Source organism: Ovis canadensis, chromosome 5 (genome assembly GCF_042477335.2).
Source record: "Ovis canadensis isolate MfBH-ARS-UI-01 breed Bighorn chromosome 5, ARS-UI_OviCan_v2, whole genome shotgun sequence".
Classification (NCBI taxonomy): Eukaryota; Metazoa; Chordata; class Mammalia; order Artiodactyla; family Bovidae; genus Ovis; species Ovis canadensis.
This window is the reverse complement of record NC_091249.1, coordinates 70,828,589-70,850,507: the sequence shown is the minus strand read 5'-3', so window position 1 is coordinate 70,850,507 and position 21,919 is coordinate 70,828,589. Positions and strand designations below refer to the sequence as shown.

At 42.5% G+C, this 21,919-nt stretch overlaps 1 protein-coding gene across 9 annotated transcripts in view; it reads left to right on the top strand.

The window, feature by feature from the left end:
• The window catches only part of PPP2R2B (protein phosphatase 2 regulatory subunit Bbeta), a 478,597-nt gene that overhangs the window by 147,332 nt on the left and 309,346 nt on the right, over window positions 1–21,919 (top strand). For 3 of the 9 annotated variants that reach the window (XM_069592340.1, XM_069592348.1, XM_069592346.1), the window contains exon 2: window positions 13,833–14,026. The exons of 2 other annotated variants lie outside the window; for them this stretch is intronic. In XM_069592340.1, the coding sequence (XP_069448441.1) occupies window positions 13,833–14,026 (194 nt within the window). Of the gene's footprint in view, window positions 1–12,907; window positions 13,316–13,832; window positions 14,027–21,919 lie in introns of those variants that run through there. 4 more of the 9 variants (XM_069592343.1, XM_069592349.1, XM_069592345.1 and 1 more) reach the window with 4 other exon arrangements.

The following is a 21,919-nucleotide window of genomic DNA, read 5'->3' as shown; positions in this document are numbered from 1 at the left end:
GACTTGGGCTGTGTAATTCTCAGACCAGGAGTTGAACTCAGACCCTCCACAGTGACAGCATGGAGTTCTAACTACTGGACCACTGGGGAATTCCCTAAGCTACTGTTTACCATGAACCTTGTTGAGTATGTATTTGGTATGACCTGGAGTTACCTAATTTTTTTGGCATATGCACAAATTTATTTCTATAAAGTTGGGGTCTTAATGCATATGCTGTATTATACTCTGAGTTCTGCAAATAAGGAGTTAGCTAATTTGCAAAGTTTAAGGGCAGAGTTACCAAGACTGTCTTCACTTCTGACATCAACTGCAAATTTGAGGGGTTTCCCAAAACTACCCTCAGTTTCAGTAATTCACTAGGTCTCAGAGAACTCACAGAAAGCTATTATATTTGTGGTTGTAGTTGATTACATGGAAAGGACACAGATTAAAATCAGCCAAAGAAAGAGATACATTAGGGCAGTTGGGGAGGGTTCCAAACTTGCAGTTTCCATTGTTCTCAGGACACATTACCATCCTGGCATTGATGTATAGCAATATGAATAAAGTATTGATACTCAAGAAAGCTTACATAAGCCTGGTGTTCAGAGTGTTTATTGGAGCTCCATTATATAATAGACATGATTCATTGATTGCCCACGTTGTTTGAACTTTGTCTGCAGCTTGACCCAAATTCCCCACAGTAAATCACATGGTCTTTCTGCCGTGGTTAGTCCCCACCGTAGAACTGTTGGAGGGAGCATCTCCCACTCAAGACAAAGACACTATTATCACGCCCAACACAGATTATCTCCCAGAAGCTTAGGGCAAAAGCCAGGCCTCTCTTTGGGCAAGGAAAAATTCTTTAGTATTCAAGAATCCCAGATTTACTGTTTATTGATATCCCCACACACAGTTTGATCCATTTTTAAACAAACATACATTGACTGTTTCATTATTTCTCGAGGTACATAAGAGTAACCAGCAAGTGCCAGGCACTGCTCTAGGGCTAGATAGAATGCAGGTCTTCCCAGAAGTTATGTTCTCATGTAATAACCAAAGCCAAATAAATACACTGTCAGGTAGCAATACGGGAATAAGGAGTGCTGGGAGAGATGACTTCTATTTTATTTAATACAGAGCAGTCAAGAAAGGCATCTTAGAAAAATCCATTCTGGCGTGACACCCAAGTGAGGTGAAGTTCTGAGCTAGGCTGCTGATGGAAGGAAGGCACTCAATCCAGTGAGAACAAGCAGATGCAGAGGACCTGGGGTGGCGCTGCTCTTCCTGGTGTGTGTGGCAAACAATTATGTCTATGTGTGGGGTAGAGGGAAGAAGTGGGGTTGAGACAAGAGCTGGTAGCTGCAGGTGAGAAGTGAAAAAAGAAAAAGGATAGAGCTCCAGCTCCAGCCAAACCTTTCCAGCATTTTAAGAAAGTTTTACCCTGAATGTGTAGGAAGCCAATAAAGAGCTTGGAGCAGAAAAGTGACAAAGTGATTTGCATTTAAAAGGCCCATTCTGCCTGCTGCACAGAAAGTGTTCTGTAGGAGGGGGAAGTAGGGATCACACACTCATTAGAGTCTATTGAGACCATCATGATGAGATGCGATGGTAGCTGGAGCGTGGTAGTAGCCGTGGAGGTGGTGAGGAGTGACTGGAGGCTGGATGCATTTTGAAGTTAGAGTTGGCAGGATTTGTTGATGGACTGGAAGGATGTGGGGAATGAAAGAGGAATCAAGGAACAGGCAGTGGAGCTGGTCTGGTGGGGGCAGATTTAGGGATTGGGCTGCCTGGTAGATATCAGGGAAATATCAGGTCAGCTGTTGGTGTTACTAGCCTGGGGGTCAGTGGAGAGGTCCATGCTCGATATTTATGAGATTTTACTGTCGAGTGAGTGGCAAGCTAAGAGACTGGATGAGGTCACCTTGGATGGGACTGTGGATAGAGAAATCTGAGAACTTTGAACTCGAGGGTGCCTGGAGAGGTCAAGGCAAGCAATGAGGAGGAGCCGCGGGTGACCCGGAGGAGTGTGCATTGAGGATGAATCAGGAAAGGCTAGTACCCGGGAATCAGTGAAGAAAGTGTGTTTAGGAAGGAAGAAGTGTTCAGCCATACACACAAAACTGTTTGCATGCAAGTGTTAAAGGCCATGGGGTTAGGTTAGTCTTCAGAAATCACACCACTCATCACGTGACCACACAGTTCCATTCTCTGATCCAATCCAAAAGACTCTAATTTAAATTCTCAGCTGGATTCCCATAACTACACCTTTACATTTCTCCACCTTTAATGGCCATAATAGAGGCCAGATACCTAGCTGTGAAAATTCCTTTTTTAGTAGTAACATCTGGTTATGCGGCTGCTTCTACTGGCTGCTGTTGAAGCCATAGGTGTTGAGCTAAACATTTGGCCTATTTGGATGGTAATTATATGCTGACTGAATTACATCTTTCTTGCTATTTGTTATGTATTGTTTTATAATGTCATTTTAGTGCTTTTAAAATCTTGGATCTTTTATCCTTCTGTTAATTCAGCTTACTAGGTTTAGGGGGAAATGCAGATTGGGTTCCAACTTACTATTACATATATATATATGTATTACATATATATATAGAGAGAGAGAGAGGTATATAGGGGGTTGCAAAGAGTCAGAGACAACTGAGCGACTAAGCACAGCACAGCATGTATATATGTGGGTGTGTTTATAATTTTTTCTTTTATTTTTTAAAAAAGTTTTGGCTGAGCCACTCAGCTTATGGGATTTCAGTTCCCTGACCAGGGATCAAACCTGGGCCCTTTGGCAGTGAGATCTCAGAGTCCTAATCACAGGATTACTAGGAAATTCCCTATATATTTTTTTTCTTTTTTTCTTTTAATTTTTATTTTTACTTTATTTTACTTTACAATACTGTATTGCTTTTGCCATACATTGACATGAATCCACCACGGGTATACATGCATTCCCAAACATGAACCCCCCTCCGACATCCCTCCCCATAACATCTCTCTGGGTCATCCCCATGCACCAGCCCCAAGCATCCTATATCCTGCATCAGACATAGACTGGCGATTCGATTCTTACATGATAGTATACATGTTTCAATGCCATTCTCCCAAATCATCCCACCCTCTCCCTCTCCCTCTGAGTCCAAAAGTCCGCTCTACACATCTGTATCTCTCTTGCTGTCTCGCATACAGGGTCATCATTGCCATCTTTCTAAATTCCATATATATGTGTTAGTATACTGTATTGGTGTTTTTCTTTCTGGCTTACTTCACTCTGTATAATCGGCTCCAGTTTCATCCACCTCATTAGAACTGATTCAAATGTATTCTTTTTAATGGCTGAGTAATACTCCATTGTGTATATATACCACAGCTTTCTTATCCATTCATCTGCTGATGGACATCTAGGTTGTTTCCATGTCCTGGCTATTGTACATAGTGCTGTGATGAACATTGGGGTACATGTGTCTCTTTCAATTCTGGTTTCCTCAGTGTGTATGCCCAGCAGTGGGATTGCTGGGTCATAAGGCAGTTCTATTTGCAATTTTTTAAGGAATCTCCACACTGTTCTCCATAGTGGCTGTACTAGTTTGCATTCCCACCAACAGCATAGGAGGCTTCCCTTTTCTCCACACCCTCTCCAGCATTTATTGCTTGCAGACTTGGATCACAGACATTCTGACTGGTGTGAAGTGGTACCTCATTGTGGTTTTGATTTGCATTTCTCTAATAATGAGTGATGTTGAGCATCTTTTCATGTGTTTGTTAGCCATCCGTATGTTTGTATTAGTTTAAATAGTTGTGAGGTTCATCAGTTTAAAGTTACTTAGTTTGGTTTTAGTTCCCCACAGTCTAGTTCAAGTCCTTTGTAGATGAAAATTTTTCCTTTGAAATAATGTGATAAAACTCATTTTGTGAGTCTACAAACAATAAATGCTGGAGAGGATGTGGAGAAAAGGGAACCCTGTTACACTGTTGGTGGGAATGCAAACTGGTACAGCCGCTATGGAGAATAGTGTGGAGATTCCTTAAAAAACTGGGAATAGAACTGCCATATGACCCAGCAATCCCACTGCTGGGCATACACACCAAGGAAACCAGAATTGAAAGAGACACATGTTCCCCAATGTTCATCGCAGCACTATGTACAACAGCCAGGACATGGAAGCAACTTAGATGCCCATCAGCAGATGAATGGAAAAGAAAGCTGCAGCACGTATACACAGTGGACTACTACTCAGCTATGAAAAGGAACGCATTTCAGTCAGTGCTAATGAGGTGGATGGACCTAGAGCCTGTTATACAAAGTGAACTAAGTCAGAGAGAGAAAGATATATACAGAACAAAATATATTGTATGTTAACACATACATGTGAAGTGGCAACCCACTCCAGTGTTCTTGCCTGGAGAATCCCAGGGACGGGGGAGCCTGGTGGGCTGCTGTCTATGGGGTCGCGCAGAGTCGGACACGACTGATGCGACTCAGCAGCAGCAGCAGCAGCAGGATGGTACCAATGGTCCTACATACAGGGCAGCGAAGGAGACACAGGCATAAAGAACAGACTTCTTGACTCCGTGGGAGGAGCGCGTGGAATGATTTGAGAGAACAGCATTGAAACATATACATGACCGTATGCTGAATGGATGACCAGTGCTAGTTCAGTGCGTGAAGCAGGGGACCCAAGGCCAGTGCTCTGTGACAGCCCAGAGGGATGGGGTGGGGAGACAGGTGGGAGAAGGGGTTCAGGCTGGAGGGACACATGTATACCTACGGCCGACTAATGTTGATGTGTGGCAAAAGCCATCACAATATTGTAAGATAATTGTAAGATAATTAAAATAAATAAATTTAAAATACACTCATTTTGTGAATGGAATAATACTTTTGGAATAGTTCCTCTATACCTGTGCTGTAACCACTAGGAATGTGTGGTTATTGAGCCCTAGAAATATGCGTATTTTGGAGAGGTGCTATCTGTTGTAAAATGCACACCAGGTTTCAAAGACTTATAAAAAGGGTGTAAATACATTGTTAATTTTTCTGTATTCTATATATGCTGAAATGAATGTTTTTGGTATATTGGATTAAATTATTTTCCCCAAATTTTAAACCTTATTAAAACTAATTTCGTCTGTTTCTTTTCACTTGTTAGTGTGGCAACCTGAAAATTTACAATTATTAATGTAGCTTGTATTGTATTTCTTTTGGGTAGAACTGTTCTGTGTGTTTGGTAGCATATATATTTACATCACTGTCTCTCATTTTTCTGGTGTGCACAAAATGATTTTTTATTTTTTTCACTACAAAGTTTCATCCTAAAAAGCATTTCATAGCTTTATAAATTTTTAAAATTTTCTTACTATAAAAATGATCATGTTCTAAAGTTTCTTTGACAAGAATATGAACCACAAAGAAAGCCACACTTAACCACTCTCAAGCATCTTCATGCATTCCTTTTGTGATACACACATTTTTTCCAAAAAAGGGGGATCAGTCAGTATACATTGTTTTTTGACTTTTTCAAACAATGTGACATGAACATCTATCCTTGTCATTACATACTTTTAAATTTTTCTGCACTAATAATAACCTGAGGGATATACCATACTCCTAGAGGTAATAACAGTTTATGACAGCAGTAGTTTTTTTAATCTTTAATAACAGTTTTGTTGAAACACTTCTTTTTCCTCTTCTAGTTTTATTGACATACAGCCTTGTATAAGTTTCAGGTGTACCACATGATTTGAGTGACATCATGAAATGATGATCACAGTAAATTTAGTGAACATTCATCTCATATAGATACAGAAAGAAATAGGAAAACATTTTTTCTTGTAATGGGATTTACTCTCTGAACTTTCATTTGTAACACGCGCATTGTTTGTGTGCTCAGTGGTGTCTGACTTTTTACGACCCCATAGACTATAGCCTGCCAGCCTCCTCTGTCCATGGAATTTTCCAGGTAAGAATACTGGAGCAGGTTGCCATTTCCTCCTCCTCCTCCTCTTCCCGACCCAGGGATCAAGCCCATGTCTCTTGCATCTCCTACGTCTCCTGCATTGGCAGGCAGATTGTTTAATAAAGCAGTGTTAATTATATTTATTATATTTTACCCTACATCTCTAGTTTACCTTATAACTGGAACTTTGTGCCTTTTGAAACATCTTTTAAAGTATTCAGTTCAGTAATTTTTAGTCTATTCAAAGTTGTGCAGCTATTGTCCTTAAGTAATTTTAGAATATTTTCATTATTCTAAAAAGAAATCCCAAACACACAAGTAGTCACTCTTATTCCCCCATCTCAGCCCCTGGCAACTAATCTACTCTGTCTCTATGGATTTGCCCATTGTGAACATCTCCCATAAATGGAATCATACAGTATGAGGTGTTTTGTGACTGGCTTCTTTTATTTAGCATAATGTCTTCAAGGCCCATCCATGTTGTAACATGTATTAGTACTTCATTACTTTTTATAGCTAAATAGTAATTATTTTTAAATATATCACATTTTATTCATCCATTTATCAGCTGATGAATATGTGGGTTGTTTCCACTTTGGGGAAATTATGAATAATGCTGTTATGAATACTCATCTACAAGTTTTGGTATAAATATGTGTTTTCAATTCTCTTGGGTGTATAACTAGAAGTGGAATTGCTGGGTCATATGGTAACTCTGTTTAACATTTTGAGGAACTGCCAAACTATTTGTGATTGCACCATTATACAATCCCACAAACAGTGTGTGAGGGTTCCAATTTTGCCACCTCCTCACCAACACAATAGTAGTGATTTTCAACTGAGAGGCTATTCATTCTTAAGAGGTACAGATCAGCCTCCAGTGGTGGGTGGTTTGGAAAAAGACCTCCAAGTTTCTGTGGTGACCTCAACCCACCCAACACACACGCATAGCCAGGCTCCTATTTGTTTGACTTTGGGTATGTTATTTATCTTGAGTAGCCACAGTTAAATGGAGATACCTTTCCTTATAGGGGCAGCTGTTAGAATTAAATAAGATAATGCTAGTGAAACCCTTTGCACAGTGCCTAGTACATAATACATGCTCAATAAACATTAGGTGTTAATATTATATCAATGGCTCAATAATTTCCCATTATACATACACACCATAATTTGCCGAGACAATTCTGTTGTTGGCACTTAGGCTTGTTTCCAGGTTTTCATGATTATAAACAGTGCTCTGAGAAATATCCTTATGGCTAAATTTTTGCCCTATATCCATGATTATCTTCTTAGGATAAATTCTGTAATGTGTTATTGCTTGGTGCATTTTAAAGAAATGTGAAGACATTTCCCAATGTATTTTTTTGTTTATTTAAATTATCCTGAACTATTTCTTTGAGACATGTCATCAGGTACTAAACAATATACCACTTTAGATTTGCTAAACTGGTTTCAGAAATCCTTACCTTGCACCTAACAAATATAAGGCAAATACAAACCTACAAGACAGTCCAAGTTTAACTCTCAAATGACTGAATGAGAAAAGGCTCTGAGATCTGGACTTTTGAATTTTTGTACCTTTTCTGTCATTGCTTCAATATCCTAACTAGACAAGTGCCGTCAGTGAAATTAGGCACAGCGGGTGTTTTTGTTTTGCACTGAGCTGAAACACGGGCAAAAATGAAGTGGCAATAGAGCATAAACAGAAAATAACTATTCATTGAGAGCGGACATGTACCTCACTTTCCTTACATCATCAGATCTAGGAACTTTGCAGGGGCCATCACTCACAAATTCGTCATGGCAATTTCATAACCAGCTTAGGGAGGCTCAGACAGAGGCATCGGGTTTCCTCTGGTGGATATGGAAGTGCTTTATGGTAAAGGTAGGATTTTTAAGAGTTATTTGATCGGATGGTAAAATGTTCTGAAATTTGACAGTTTGGGAGATTGAGTGTTGAGGAACTGAAAGGAACTTTGTATAGATTAACACATGTAAGTAGAAAGATATATCAACAATTCATGTGTTTCAACTGGCTAGCGTAGTAAATGTTTACAAATCAGTTCTCTGCCACCCCCGCCCCTAAGCCAAAGCACTGATTTATATAGGCTTTTTTAAAAAAAATTTCCATGATATAAATATCCCACCATGGCAGATTTCGGATTTTAAGCTACCGACATGATGTCACTCAAAGATAAAAAGATGTGTGTAATCGACACAATCAGCTCTCAACAGCCAGCACCTCCCAGCTCCTGCATATAACTGTTTATTTTAATAAGTTTCTCTACTTGGATAACTGAGGGAACATGGTACTCAGTGAAATCCATTAAGTATATCCAGAATCTAGAATTAATACATTTTGAGAACAAGATGTTTTGTTTTCTTTTCCTAGGTTAAATGCCAATGCCAAAGGCTCACTCATGTGGTATTTATTACATGCTCTAACACGCACAAAAAGGAATGGCAAACCTTGCTAGAAACTCAAGAGATCATCCTCTGGGTGGTCATGGCAAACCATCTCAGAGAGGCAGTTGTGCATTTGGGGCTCCGTGATTTAGAGAGGGATTCCATAGGATTCCCTGATAGACAGACTTGATTAGGCCTGCACTTACATATGTGAAAATCAAGAAAGCATAATTCTGATTCCTTCCCTTTGCACAAGACTTCCTGACTTATAAAGGGCTTTTTATAAGACAGTAAGGATCTCCTATTTCTAGTGACTAGGGCTCATTAAGACAGATTGCTAGGTGGTTAAACTCAGGTTTCTAGGTCACTTGTGTCCATACATCTGACTGACTGGTGGTGCATCTCTCCAATTCTCTGCAGACAGAGACCCCAGTGAGCCACTACCAGGGGGCCAAAGGGACATTTTAGTGAGGCCTGGCTATGGGCCAAGCTTGTATTAAGCGCTTTCCTTACACAGTCTCTGAAGCCACTCAACAACCCTATGAAGTGGTTCCTATTATTTTCTTTCAGTGTTGTAAATACAAAGGTCATGAAATTCATAAATGCCTGAGCTACGACAGAAAACCAGGACTGTCTGATATCGTTAGCCTATATTAAGAATCTCTAGACTGGCTTAAGTCAAAGATTTTAATAAAATTGTAGATATTTAATGTGCTAATTGGATAGCATGACCTACAAAGGGTTTCTAATGTAGGCAGTGCTAACCTAACTGGGCTGGGGGTATGTGAGAGTGTTAAGGGAGGGGGGAACATATGAAAGATGATGAAAAAAAGAATGTTTTCCTGTGCTGTCATGATGCATTGTGTAACTTAAGAGGGCTGTGTATTTGTAACTGGCCTTTTCTGTGTACAGCACAAGCCTGAATTTGGTCAGCCTTTCAGACTGTTCTCTGCTGCCACTTCTGCAGCCTGTGGGCCCCCTTTCCATAAACCATAAATTAGATACTAAGTTCCATGACAGCAGAGATGACAATACATTTTCAGCAGTGATATTGCTGAAACTCTAGACCTATCCCAGTGGCCGACATGGTAGGTGCTTAAATATTTGTTCAATATTGACAGTGATGATGATAGTAAATACTCAACAAGTCATAGCAGTATACTCTTTCCAAGTATTATCATTTAATCATCATTTAATCATCACAGAAACTCCATTAAGTAGTAGTATTTTTCTTTCTAATTTATAGATTAAAAAAACATAGGTTGGGAAATCTTGCAACTTTGCTCAAGGACATAATAATAAATGGCAGAAAATCAGTTTTGCTTGATAGCAGAGCCTTGGCATTTAATATTATACTCTAGTCTGTTAATTTATAATGCATGTTGTATTTGTAAGAAAGCTCATATTTCTAAAATCAGATGATTGAATTTCAGTTTTGTGAAAGAAAGGAACTCTGTCCTAACCGTATCGCAGTACCTACAAAAATTCTTGTCATGTATTAAGTGCTCAGTAAGTATTTTCATTGCATATGCATACAGGAATGGGTAGGACAATTGTTTCCAATATGAATAGGCATTACAATCTAGAAATTTACTCACAACACATTTTCTTGTTGGGCAAGAATTTTAATAAAAGTAGAGCTTTAAAACCTAAATATCACTGAACAAATTCAGTAATTTACTCATTCATTTATGAAATATTTATCTCCATTCAGTAAATATAACTGAGCATCTACTAAGTGCTAAAGAAAGCTGAGTGCCGAAGAATTGATGCTCTTGAACTGTGGTGTTGGAGAAGACTCTTGAGAGTCCCTTGGACTGCAAGGAGATCCAACCAGTCCATCCTAAAGGAGATCAGTCCTGGGTGTTCATTGGAAGGACTGATGCTGAAGCTGAAACTCCAATACTTTGGCCACCTGATGTGAAGAGTTGACTCATTTGAAAAGACCCTGATGCTGGGAACGATTGAGGGCAGGAGGAGAAGGGGATGACAGAGGGTGAGATGGCTGGATGGCATCACTGACTCCATGGACATGAGTTTGGGTGGACTCCAGGAGTCGGTGATGGACAGGGAGGCCTGGCGTGCTGTGGTTCATGGGGTCGCAAAGAGTTGGACATGGCTGAGTAACTGAACTGAAGTGCTAGACACTTAATAGCAGAGATATAGTGGAATGGTTGACAATTATAAGTAAAAAACTATTACAAAATGCAAATGTTCCATGAAGAGGAAAAAAAAAAGATGTACAGACAAAAAAATTCCAAAGGAAGGGAATATGGGGAGGACAAGGAATGCCTCAGTAAAGTAGGGACAGGTCAGCTGCAATGCTGAAGAATGCCAGGAACACAAGGAAGGGGAATAGGAAATGAATGGCAAGGGGAAATGCCGAAAGGTTTTAGAAAGAACTTGACATGTTGGAGGAACAGAAAGAAGGTCAGTGAGTCTTCTGAGAAATGATCTGTGTAGTCCTCTTACAACCACTGGCTTGCACAGGGCTTCCTTCACTTCCTGAGCTCCTTTATTGCACATTGTTGTGTTAAAGAACAAAGCCAACAGGTGTATTTTTCTTGGTTTTGGTTGGAGGGGCTAGTTCCCCACTGTCCATAGTTGAAAAGAATGGTTCACAAAATAGAAATCTTGGAGTCTTCTTATCTACTTAATGGATAGCCATCTAATTTGCCTCCCCACAACTTGTGTCTTAGGAAAAAACTTGTCTATACTGTTGAATAAAATAAATGCAAGAGGAATTTTGCAGAAAACAGGGAAGGAAAAATTTAGTAAACCCAGGGGTTTGATCTCTGGCAGGGACACTTCTGCCATTGGTTACAGTGGAAAATTTCTCAGGCACAGCCTGGCTAACAAACCTGGGCCTTCCTGGTTGATCTTGTAACTCTGTTCCAATATAGCCCACCTCCTGGGAAGATAAGGGAAAGAATAGCTTCCCTGGTGACTCAGATAATAAATAGTTTGCCTGCAATGTGGGAGACCTGGGATCAGTCCTTTGGGTCAGGAAGATCCCCTGGAGAAGTGAATGGCTACCCACTCCAGTATTCTTGCCTGAAGAATTCTATGAACTGAGGAGCCTGGCAGGCTACAGTCCATGCGGTCACAAAGAGTTGAACACAACTGAGCAACTAACACTTTCACTTTTCATCTCAAATACTACTCCAAGGTCTCCAGTGGCAACTAAAGGTCATTTCGATTCAAAGCAAGATATCTTCTCACCACTTTAAGATGAATTTAGCTTTTCCCCTCTTCCCCTTCCCCCTACCCCCTTATGCCAATCTGCAAGAGAAGCTGGACTGTATAACTACGGATGAGCTGACCACTGGAGTCTTGGTGATGGATACGACTCATAACATGGAAGAACCAGCCATGGCAACTGGCACTGAAGTGGATTACATCAATTTGTACATCAGTCTTCATCTCTTCCTGGAATTTCATATGTGAATTTGGCACACACAGACAAAGAAGTAGGGAAGACTTAATCACCAGATGAGAATTAAATGGAGTCTTTTGTAAGCTGAATATTATATATCGAAGAATATTTCTTCTATCTTCTCCCAGAGATAAGCAGTTGGTTTCTGGAGATGAGGACCTTGCCATTTTTCACCTGCCAGAATAATGTTTTCTTCATGGAAGTCTAATGGCAATTCCCAACCTCAGTTAAGGACTTGTTTTCCCATTTTTTTTTTTTTGAACTTCAAATACTTTCTAAATTGTGTTAGCTGAAGCATTGTATGTATATAATTAACTCACAGATCCCTCTGGGCTCATCCAGCTAAACTTGTGGAGCTTAACTGAGCAAAACATTCGCTGATGTGTCTCCCCTGCAGTGACGCTCACTGAAATGAATACCTTCTACAAGAGGAAATCAGGGACATTTCTTGTCCAAATTGACTTTCTAGTGCTTTGGGTTGCTTCAGAAATGATTGTTGTTTCATAACAGTAATGATCTCATTTTCTTTCAAATATGAAATCTGCGATTTGTCAATTCAGGAAAAATTGGGGGCGGGACGGATTTCTGTATTTTCTTCCTAGGTGAAGTAGGAAGACAGGCCACTTTTTGATATTCTTTGGATCTTTGAAATTCCTCCTGGGAAACAGTGGCGCTCTGGGGGCACAGGGCTCCGATGGACCTTTCACCGGGAGAGTAAATGTCAGCGGTTGCTGCAGTGCTGTGTCTTAGCAAGCAAAACCCACCGGAGGGGCTGGAGCAGTTTGACCAAAACTGAGTGCAAAGGGTTAGGGAATATGGACTTTTTCAGAGCATGTTGACTAGATTCATAATTCGACCCTCTTCCTCCTTCTGCTAGTATAGACTTAGATACCCCCAGTTAAAAGTTATTTTTGACTCTCTGCAAGGGAGAAGTCAGCACTTATCCGCAGAAAAGTTCTGGCCTCTGATTCCCCATTTATTTCTAACCCAGAGAAGGGCTTAAGCTAGGCTGTGAGCATTCTCTGCTCTCTGGGTGAGCCTTCGAACCCCAGGCTTCACCCTTGACCTTCATCCAGGGACCGTATGCTTGATAGAAGGGTGAGCAAAAGAAGCTGAGATGTAGACTTCCTGTTTGCTCATGGGAACCTTCTCTTTGCTATCCTGGAGCACAGGTGTCTGAAGAAAGGCGGTGAGCTAGGGGACTCTGGGTGCCGGAGTAAACGCTGCCCTGAGCTGCGTGGCGCTGGGCGGGGAGGGAGGTCAGAAGAGCGCGTCTACGCTTTTCACGTCAACCTGCGGAGCTGGATGCTCGCTGCCCAGGTGCGGGTTGGCGGCTGCTTGCGCCCCACTGCAGCAGAGAGCAGACGCAGCCTCTGCCTCAGCCACCACCGCTGCTGGGGAAAGAGTCCTGGGGCTGCTGACGCGGTTGGGAGGAGCCTCGCCTTTAATGCACCAGCCGCCTCCAGCCTCCTGCAGCAGCAGCGGCAGCAGCAGCAGCTGCGAGTGCGCGCGTGTGGGTGTGAGGGTGAGTGCGCTGGCGCCGGCCGCCCGAGCGCCCTGCCCAGCTCCCCACCGGCTGCCGAGCCCCCGCCAGCCGGAGCCGCCCTCCCGTGGGACCAGCACCCTCCTCCGGGCCGGGCCAGCCTGAACCCTGCCCTTGCCATCTCGCCACTGCAGCTCGGGTCCAGAAAGGCACCATTTTGTCGCGGCTGCCCGCTCTCCCAGGGGGGAGGAGGGATCTTTTTTGCATTTCGGAGCGGCTGCCAATGAGGGGAACCTGTTGGGCATCTCCCCAGCCCCGCTTGTGAGCGCCTCCCGGGGCGGCGGGCGGGACCAGACCCCTCGGGGCACGGCGCATCTTGGCACCCCAGAGGCGGAGGCGGCGGAGGCAGGCGCAGCATCCTCGCTGGGAATTGGAGCTGGAGTGAGCGCACCGCGGGAGGAGCCGCCGCAGCCTCGGAGATCCCGGGCGGAGGAGGTGACAGCTCCATTGCCGGGTTTTTATTTTTTTTCTCTCTCCGCCTCCCCCGTCTCCTCCTCAGGCTCGGACCATGGTGCAGTCCCACTGGCTCCCCTGCCCCCCTCTCCTGTGAGACTGGCTGCGGGGAGGGAACATGGATACTTGTCTGCCGGCTTCTGGTTCCCACGCAAGTAAGCCTGCTGTCAATGGAGGAGGACATTGATACCCGCAAAATCAACAACAGTTTCCTGCGCGACCACAGCTATGCGACCGAAGGTAACGCCAGCCCCACCGCATTCCGCCGCTGGGGCCGGGCGCAAGTTGCGGATCGCTGAGCTCCGCGGGCGGCAGGGCGCGTAGCGGCGCAGACTCCTCCGGGCCCCGGGGCTGGGGCGGGGGCTCGGCCCGCAGGGGCAGCTGCCCAGGCGCCCCACATCCATCCGGGCTCGGCAAGGCAAGCTGGGTGTTCAGCAGCAGGTGGACCCGGCGCCCACGGGAGTTATAATGGCCCTCGGGGATGAGGTTTTTCAGGGTGGGGCTCCAGGCTGGAAAAATGACTCCCGCTCCCAAAAGCAGATGACCCCTCCCCGAATATATGTGCAGGGGTCGGTGAAGTGGGGGATAGGTAAGAAAGAAGAGGGCCCAAGAGGACCATGGGTCCTCCTCTCCCTGATCGGAATGATGTGTCTCTCAGTGGCTGCAAGGGAGGGCATGGTTTCATTTCCTGCCCGTTAATCTCCCGGGCCGGGTTACCTGGTTAGACAATCAAAAGCCCAAAAGGCCCGTCCCTAAAGGGCGACCCTCTCTCCCTTTGGAAGTGCATTAGCAAGATATAAAAAGGTGGCTCGGGAAACAGCTTTGGGGCGGCGAGTGAATGAGTCTGACACGTGGGGCGAGCAATGCGATCAGTGGGGCCTTTAAAAATCACCATTATGAATTCTGCAGCAGTAGTTTCTGCTGAATCAACAGCCAGCAGAAAGCAAGAGGGTTCAGTAAGCTGAGCTTTGCCAAGAGGTGAAATTGTCGTGTCTCTCTCTCTCTCCCTCTCTCTCTCCCTTTCTCTCTCTCTCTCCCTTTCCCCCAGCTTGTTCTGACATTAGCCTGAGTGAGGTACAGGCAGGAAAGGAAAGTCAGCAGGTGGAATCTCATTTGCCTTTTGTGTGGGAATAGAGAGTGGGGGCATTTCCAAATACCAAAACTTTTGCATTTTTGCTTTCATTTTCTACCTGTCGGCCTTTATCCTTCAGCACTCCTGTACAATGTTGCATGGTCACATTGTAATACCCACGTGAGAAAATGTGTGTGAAAGGGTTTTAGGAACATGTAGCAAGGCATGTTCATTTCGGATGATTCCTGCTATTCCTGGATGCTAAAATTTCTGTCACATTTAATCGCATCAAGACTACTAGAGAAATGTGGATGGGGGTGGTAAAGAGTTCAAGTTCTGAAAAGAAAAAGACACACAATTTAGGGGTAAAGGTGGCATCTTCTATAAACATCCCTGAAAGTTTCAGGTAGAATGTTCAGCGCTTTTGAAAATAAATGCTTTATTCATCATCATCATTGGAGAGCATCACGCCTAATATGTCCGTGGTTCTAGACAAATCAAGCAGAGCTGTATGAGCTCTGGCCTTCAGGAGCTTAGAGGTGGTTTTTAAGATGTTCAGCTTTTCCCTGCCCCATACCAAGCACCATGCTTACTGAGTCTTTTTACTTGCCTGGTGACAACATGATTGTTAGATGTTCTTCCCTGGTCTTAGTGCTTTGTCACTGACTCACCAGGTAGCATATGATCAGCTTTGGGTCTGAGCATAGCATCCAAAAAGAAGTTGGTTTGGGGTCCATTGTCTTTGGGGGCACACTTTTTTTTGTTGTTGTTTGAGACAACAAAGACAGAGGGTTGCCTTCACATTTTCTTCTGTATTGCCTGATGCCTCCAAGTGCAGGCAAAGGAAACTTACTGAGCTAGGAAGATGGGAAAATTGAGGTCATGTGTGTAGGAGTATCATCTGTAAAATGAAGAAATGAGTTAAACATGGCATTCTTCATTGCTTTCAGGGCCTTAGATAGACCTAATCTTTGTTCCTCTTTGATGCCATTTTGGTAGACTCTGATTGCAGATAAAATATCTGGGTTCATATAGCCTAAAATGAGGTAGAGTTTATAGCAAAGAATTTTCTAAAATCTTTCCAAATCAGCCTCCTTGGATCACTCTCCCCACCCCAAACCCCGTGCCACTACATTCAAAACTAAACAAACCTTTATTTCACAGTACATTTTCAAGATTTGTTGGTTTTTTTTTTTTTAACCTGAGCTTAGTGAAAGTCTGGAAAGAAAAAAATGGTTCTTAGACAATGTAAGTTGTCTTTTTACGTGCAATTCCCAATTGCATTTTATTCATCAGAAGAGCATCCTTCCTCTTCTAATGAAAACCTCAAAAGTGCTAGCACACCTTGAAGGAACACCGCTAGATCAAAATATTCCTTGTTAAAATCCTCTGCATTTGGGACTTGCCCAAAGTTCTCTTCCCCTTTTTTAACTGAAACCCACCTTCTGGGGAATTAGTTTCTAGGTCCTCTACAGACTTTGCTTTTCCTTTTGTCTTCTTTGATATTTCTGCATTTTCCTATCTTGCCCAGATATGTCAGCTTTCTTTTTTCCTGCAAAATTTCCTTTGCATTTATGTCTGAATTTTTCTTCCCTTTGCTCGGATCATTCCACACTGCAGTATTCTATTTAAAGCTGAAAGGTTTTTGCTGTGTAGTTAGTGTGAAGGACTCCAAGCTCAATTTGCATTATAAGTGGTAGCTGCAGGCAAGTTCATCCAGCTAAGAGCAATGCAAATACTAAAGGACACTTTTCCCAAGCTTTTCTGTCTTCTCTCTCTCTTTCTCTCTCTCTGTGGGAAAAGAATGCATGATGTGCATTCATTTAAAACATTTCTTATAACTTTTGTTTTATTCTGAGTATGAAGTTACCACCTTCACCTCCCTTTTTTAAAAGTTGCTGTCTTTGAGCATCTCTCTTGTCCAAGCACTGTATGTACTGAGATTTTTGTAAGTAGCATTTCAATATGTCCACACCCAGTTAAGCGGATCTTGTGATTTCCATTTTTAATAAGAAAACTGAGCAACTGAGGCCCAGAGATGACACTAATTAGTCAAGGTCACACAGTCAGGGTAAAATTTGTCTTCCGACTCTAAACTGTCTGATGTGCTCTTCTATCAGAAAATTCTGCACAGCTTCATTTTTCTTTAACTATTAGCTCCTGTTATGAGGAAGATCACAGTGGTTTATCTGTGTGTGTAAATAATGTTCCCTTCTGAGGGAAAATTCTTTGCAGGGATCATTTGAGAATGTCCATATAGTGTTATCCAGGAGGAAAAGCATTGGTAGGCTTGGCTTTTATCTTTCTGATTTGTTAGAACCAACTAAAACTCCCTCTCCAATAGTGCAATCAGAGTTTTCTAGATTAATACTTCTATTCTCATGGGGCAGAATAAATATTCTACACAGAAGGAGTTCACAGGAATGGCAATCTGGTTAGAAGGCGAAGTCAGATAATTTGTTGTTTAACTATTCTTTTCTCAATTTCCTTAGCCATAAAATGGGAATAACAGCAGAACCTATGCCACAGGGGAAAAAAATTTATAGTCTATGGGGTTGCAAAGAGTTGGGCGTGACTGAGAGACTTTCACTTTCAATGTAGGAAAAGCACTCAAGACAGTGGCTAATACAAAGCCAGACCTTGACAGATGCCTTCAGTAATTATAGCTGTTGCTATTTGAACTTAAATTGCATTTGTATTGCAAGCACAATGTTTTTCCTTGCATTGTTGTTGATTTGGAGTGATCTTGAGGGAAGGGCTAGTGGAAATAGGAGAGACATCCCTAAAACCCAGCACAGTCTCTTCTTGGCTTATCCAGTAGCTGTGGATAGCCTCTTAGCAATTTGCCTTAATGTATTGGGTTGGCTGAAAAGTTCATTCGGGTTTTTCCATAATATCTTTCAAAAATAACTTGCTGGTTATATTCTGGCAGCAAGTTCTGTCTTTCCTTAGAGGCCTTTAAAAACCCATACTACTTGGTACATATTTTTAAAAGAAGAACAAATCTACTTAGTCTATGTATGAAAGAAAGTGAAAGTGAAGTCGCTCAGTCATGTCCAACTCTTTGTGACCCCGTGGACTGTAGCCCACCAGGCTCCTCCGTCCATGGGATTCTCCAGGCAAGAATACTGGAGTGGGTTGCCATTTCCTTCTCCAGGAGATCTTCCAGTCCAGGGATTGAACCAGGGTTTCCCACATTGCAGGCAGATGCTTTAACCTCTAGTCTATGTATAGTTATTATATTAATATGATATCATTATTACTGTGTAACTGTTGATGCTTTCTGACTTTAGTTCCTTCAACAACTATTAATTGACTTTCTGCAGAAGTGATCCTGCATACTCCAGTACATTGTGTCTGTTCTCATGGAGTTTGAAATCTGGTGGAAGAGGTAGACATTAAATGAACAATTTTCCAAAGAATTGTGTAGCTTCCAATTGTGATGAGTGATTTTCAGGAAAAGTACAAGAAAAGCACAGGAAAAGCCTTGAGATGATTTGTAAAGGAGAAAGGTATAATTTAGATTGAGGCTCATGGACTGCCTCAGACAAAGTTTAAGCTGAAAACCAAGGGATAAGTCAGGAATGAACAGGAAGGAGCTGAAGACATTTCAGGTAAAAGGGTCAGTAGGTCCAAAGTGCAGAGATATAAAATAGTCTGACAGATTCAAAGAATGAGAAGATGCCTAGGGCTGAGTGTAGGGAACAAGAGGAAGAGGGCTGAACATGAGACTGAAGCCTGTAGTTTACTTTGGAATGGACCAAACCAACAAAGATTAATATTAGGAGAGAGGAATGGATAAATAGACAAGCAGATGATAGAACAAATATAAAATGTTAATGGTAGAATCCAGGTGGTCAGTGGATATCCACTGAAATTTTTCTTTTCAACTTTGCTATCTGTTCAAAAATGTTCATAATGTTTCAGAAAAGAAACTGGAGAGGTATTTAGGGATTAGGTCACGTTGAACCTTGTTGACCATAAGGAGTTTGGACCTTAGCCAAAGATGGATCGAAGACCATTAAAGGATTTTGATCAGGGGGGAAATATGATCAGGTTAGTTTTTGCAAAGCTCAGGCTTGCTGCTGTGTAGGGTGGGGCCAGAGAGCTTGCTAGGAAGTGAACTGGAGTGAAAGCAGGGAGACAATTAGGAAGCCATAGCTGTTCTGTAGGATGGTAGCACGAGTAGCGATGGAGATAATTCCGTAGATTTGAGATACATTGTAGGAGAAGAATGGATCAGGCTGACTTGGTGTGATAGACTAAGTGGAGATGGAGAAATGATGGAGATGGTGTCAAGGAAGACTTGCCATGAGGACAGATGCATGATGGGGCTGTTCACTGAAACTGGAAAAATGACTTTGGAAACTGATGAGGTGTGTGAGTCATCTAGCCTCATATTGAGACTATCAAGTAAGCTTTGGATATTGGTTCTGAAGCTCAGAAGAAAGATCTGGACTAGATACATAATTTGGGGTGTCGTGGGTATATTAAAGGCACTTAATAGTATGTGAACAGTTGAGATGCCTAGAAGAGCCCTCCATGGCAGATTGAGCCCTGTGGGTGAAAAATTTCAAGGAAACTGATCTTGGCTTCATATAAAGCCAAAATTATAACAGAACAGAGTACCTTGGTATAAGCATAATTAACCACACACTTAAATTATTCAAATAACCCTGTATGGCCATTTCTCAGAAATGTGATAGAATAAGAAGAAACCAGTCTTGGGTGAGTTGAGTTCACAGGGCCCCCAAACGTGAGATCTGTGTGATCTGTGAAATGTTACAGCTCTTTAGGGGCACAAGAATCAAAGTAAGAAAGTAAAGGCCCCTGCTTCCTCCTCTCTCCCTATCCATCCCATGCACCGTCAAGAAAAGAGGGATGCTATAATGAATAAAACTAGGAAGAAACATGAAAATGACTTTTCATAAGAAGCTAATGAAAAGGCATCAGAAAAGTAAAAAGATGTGGTGTCATGATGGAGAGCTGCCTTGTATTAATAGTTCCTTAAGTTGCTTTGGTATTTTTATGCAAATGCAAGATCAGAATAGTATTTCCAATGCATATGGATGAATGTTTGAGTTCTCTGCTATTCTCAGAAAAATCTGAAATGGAAGGTGGGAAGAAGCTGCCTTACAGTATTATAAATGACCTTTCCAGGGATAGGAAATGTTCCGCTACTAAACGAAATAACCAGAGTGCATTGAAAATCACTAGCAAGTATTCATTATTAGCATTCAGGTCTCTAGGGGCTATCCCAGCCCTTTATGAGGGCTGGTCAGAAATGTACCAATAAACCTGGGGTGAATAATATTAGGCAAGTCCTGTCAAAATACTGGTAATGCTCAATGAAAAGAGCACAGCTGTAGACTGACACTCCTAAATTCTAGCATTTGCATTTATGAAGAAACTAAGGGTCCAGTTTAGATGCTTAGGCAAGGGAAGAGAACGAACGTTTCTTCAGTTCTGTCTGTATTCCAGTCATTTTCGTAGATGTTTCTCACGTGTTTACTCACTTCATCACCTTAAGCAACTCTGAGAGGATAGTTGCATTAGGTGCATTTTTCAGAATAAGAAATTGCAAGGTTTGGAGAAGCAAAGAAATTTATGTATAAGGTCGCATACTTGTAAGTGGCAGAACCAGATTGGAATCAGTGGCTGCCTGGATCTAGGCAAGAGTTCTTTGCCCATCCCTGCTGTCTCTTGTTTGGAATTTAGGGGGAAAATGCTGGCTGTGTTCAACACTCTGCATACATTCCCATGGTGGCCATTCAGTTCACCTGGTCCATCTCTTCCCAGTAAGGCAGTGCATGTGTCTGGGCCTTCCTCTTTTTTCCACAGGGAGGGAGCTGAATTCCCCTAGCTGATGATGCCAGAATCCTTAGCTAACTTACTCCTGTAGGTTTATTTTCCTCTATTTATAATAAGGGCTTCCCAGGTGACACAGTGATAAAGAATCACCCTGCCAATGCAGGCAGAAGATGTGGGTTCAACCCTGGGTCAAGAAGATCCCCTGGAGAAAGAAATGGCAACCCACTCCAGTACTCTTGCCTGGAAAATCCCATGGACGGAGGAGCCTGGTAGGCTGCAGTCCATGGGGTTGCAAAGAGTCGGACACGACTGAGCGACTTCATTTTCACTTTTCACTCTCATGCATTGGAGAAGGAAATGGCAACCCACTCTAGTGTTCTTACCTGGAGAATCCCAGGGACAGAGGAGCCTGGTAGGCTGCCATTTCTGGGGTCACACAAAGTTGGACACGACTGAAGTGACTTAGCAGCAGCAGCAGCCAGTATTCTTGCCTGGAAGATCCCATAGACTGAGGAGCCTGGCGGGCTATAGTCTTTGGCATCACAAGGAGTTGGACACAACTGAGCACACTCACACGTGTGTATAATAAGAAAAGAAAGAAAATATGAAATTGAGCAATCAAAATATGAAAGTTACCTGGCTTTTTATAGCCCTCTCCATGTCCCTCACAGTGAAGTTTCCACTGAACCATCCAGGCATCTCTTCTCCAGAGCTGATGGCAACTCATGTAATTGCCTGGAGTGAAAGGAGTGGACCAGAGCCAGCTGTATGATGGCTGATGTCCTTTTGCATTGAAGTGAAGGGTAGGGGTGTCAAAGGACTTTTGTTGGCCAGTGGTTCTCTACCTATCTCCCATTAAAAAGATAAATTTGCTTTCACCAGACTTCATTTCTACCATCCAGTTTTCTTCTGTTGCCTTTCCAATAGAACTCTGGAATAAAGCTAAAAATCAGCTCTGACCTGACAATCCAATCCTGACATAACCCTCCCACTGGAAGCACAGATTCTTTTTACAAGACCACTAGGAGTTTTGTCATAAATAATCCAGGAACCCTTGAATTCTTATGCTCCAAGTTCACTATCGAAATAGTGGGGAGTGGTGATGATAGGATGTGAATGTGTGAAATCCATGGACAACTAATTAGTATTAATGGTTTCTTTAGAGAAAGGATCATTGTGGGTAATGGAAAAGGATGGGCATGTAGAGGGGTAAGTCAGACTGTCATTTCTATGCTGTAGAGGAGAGAGGC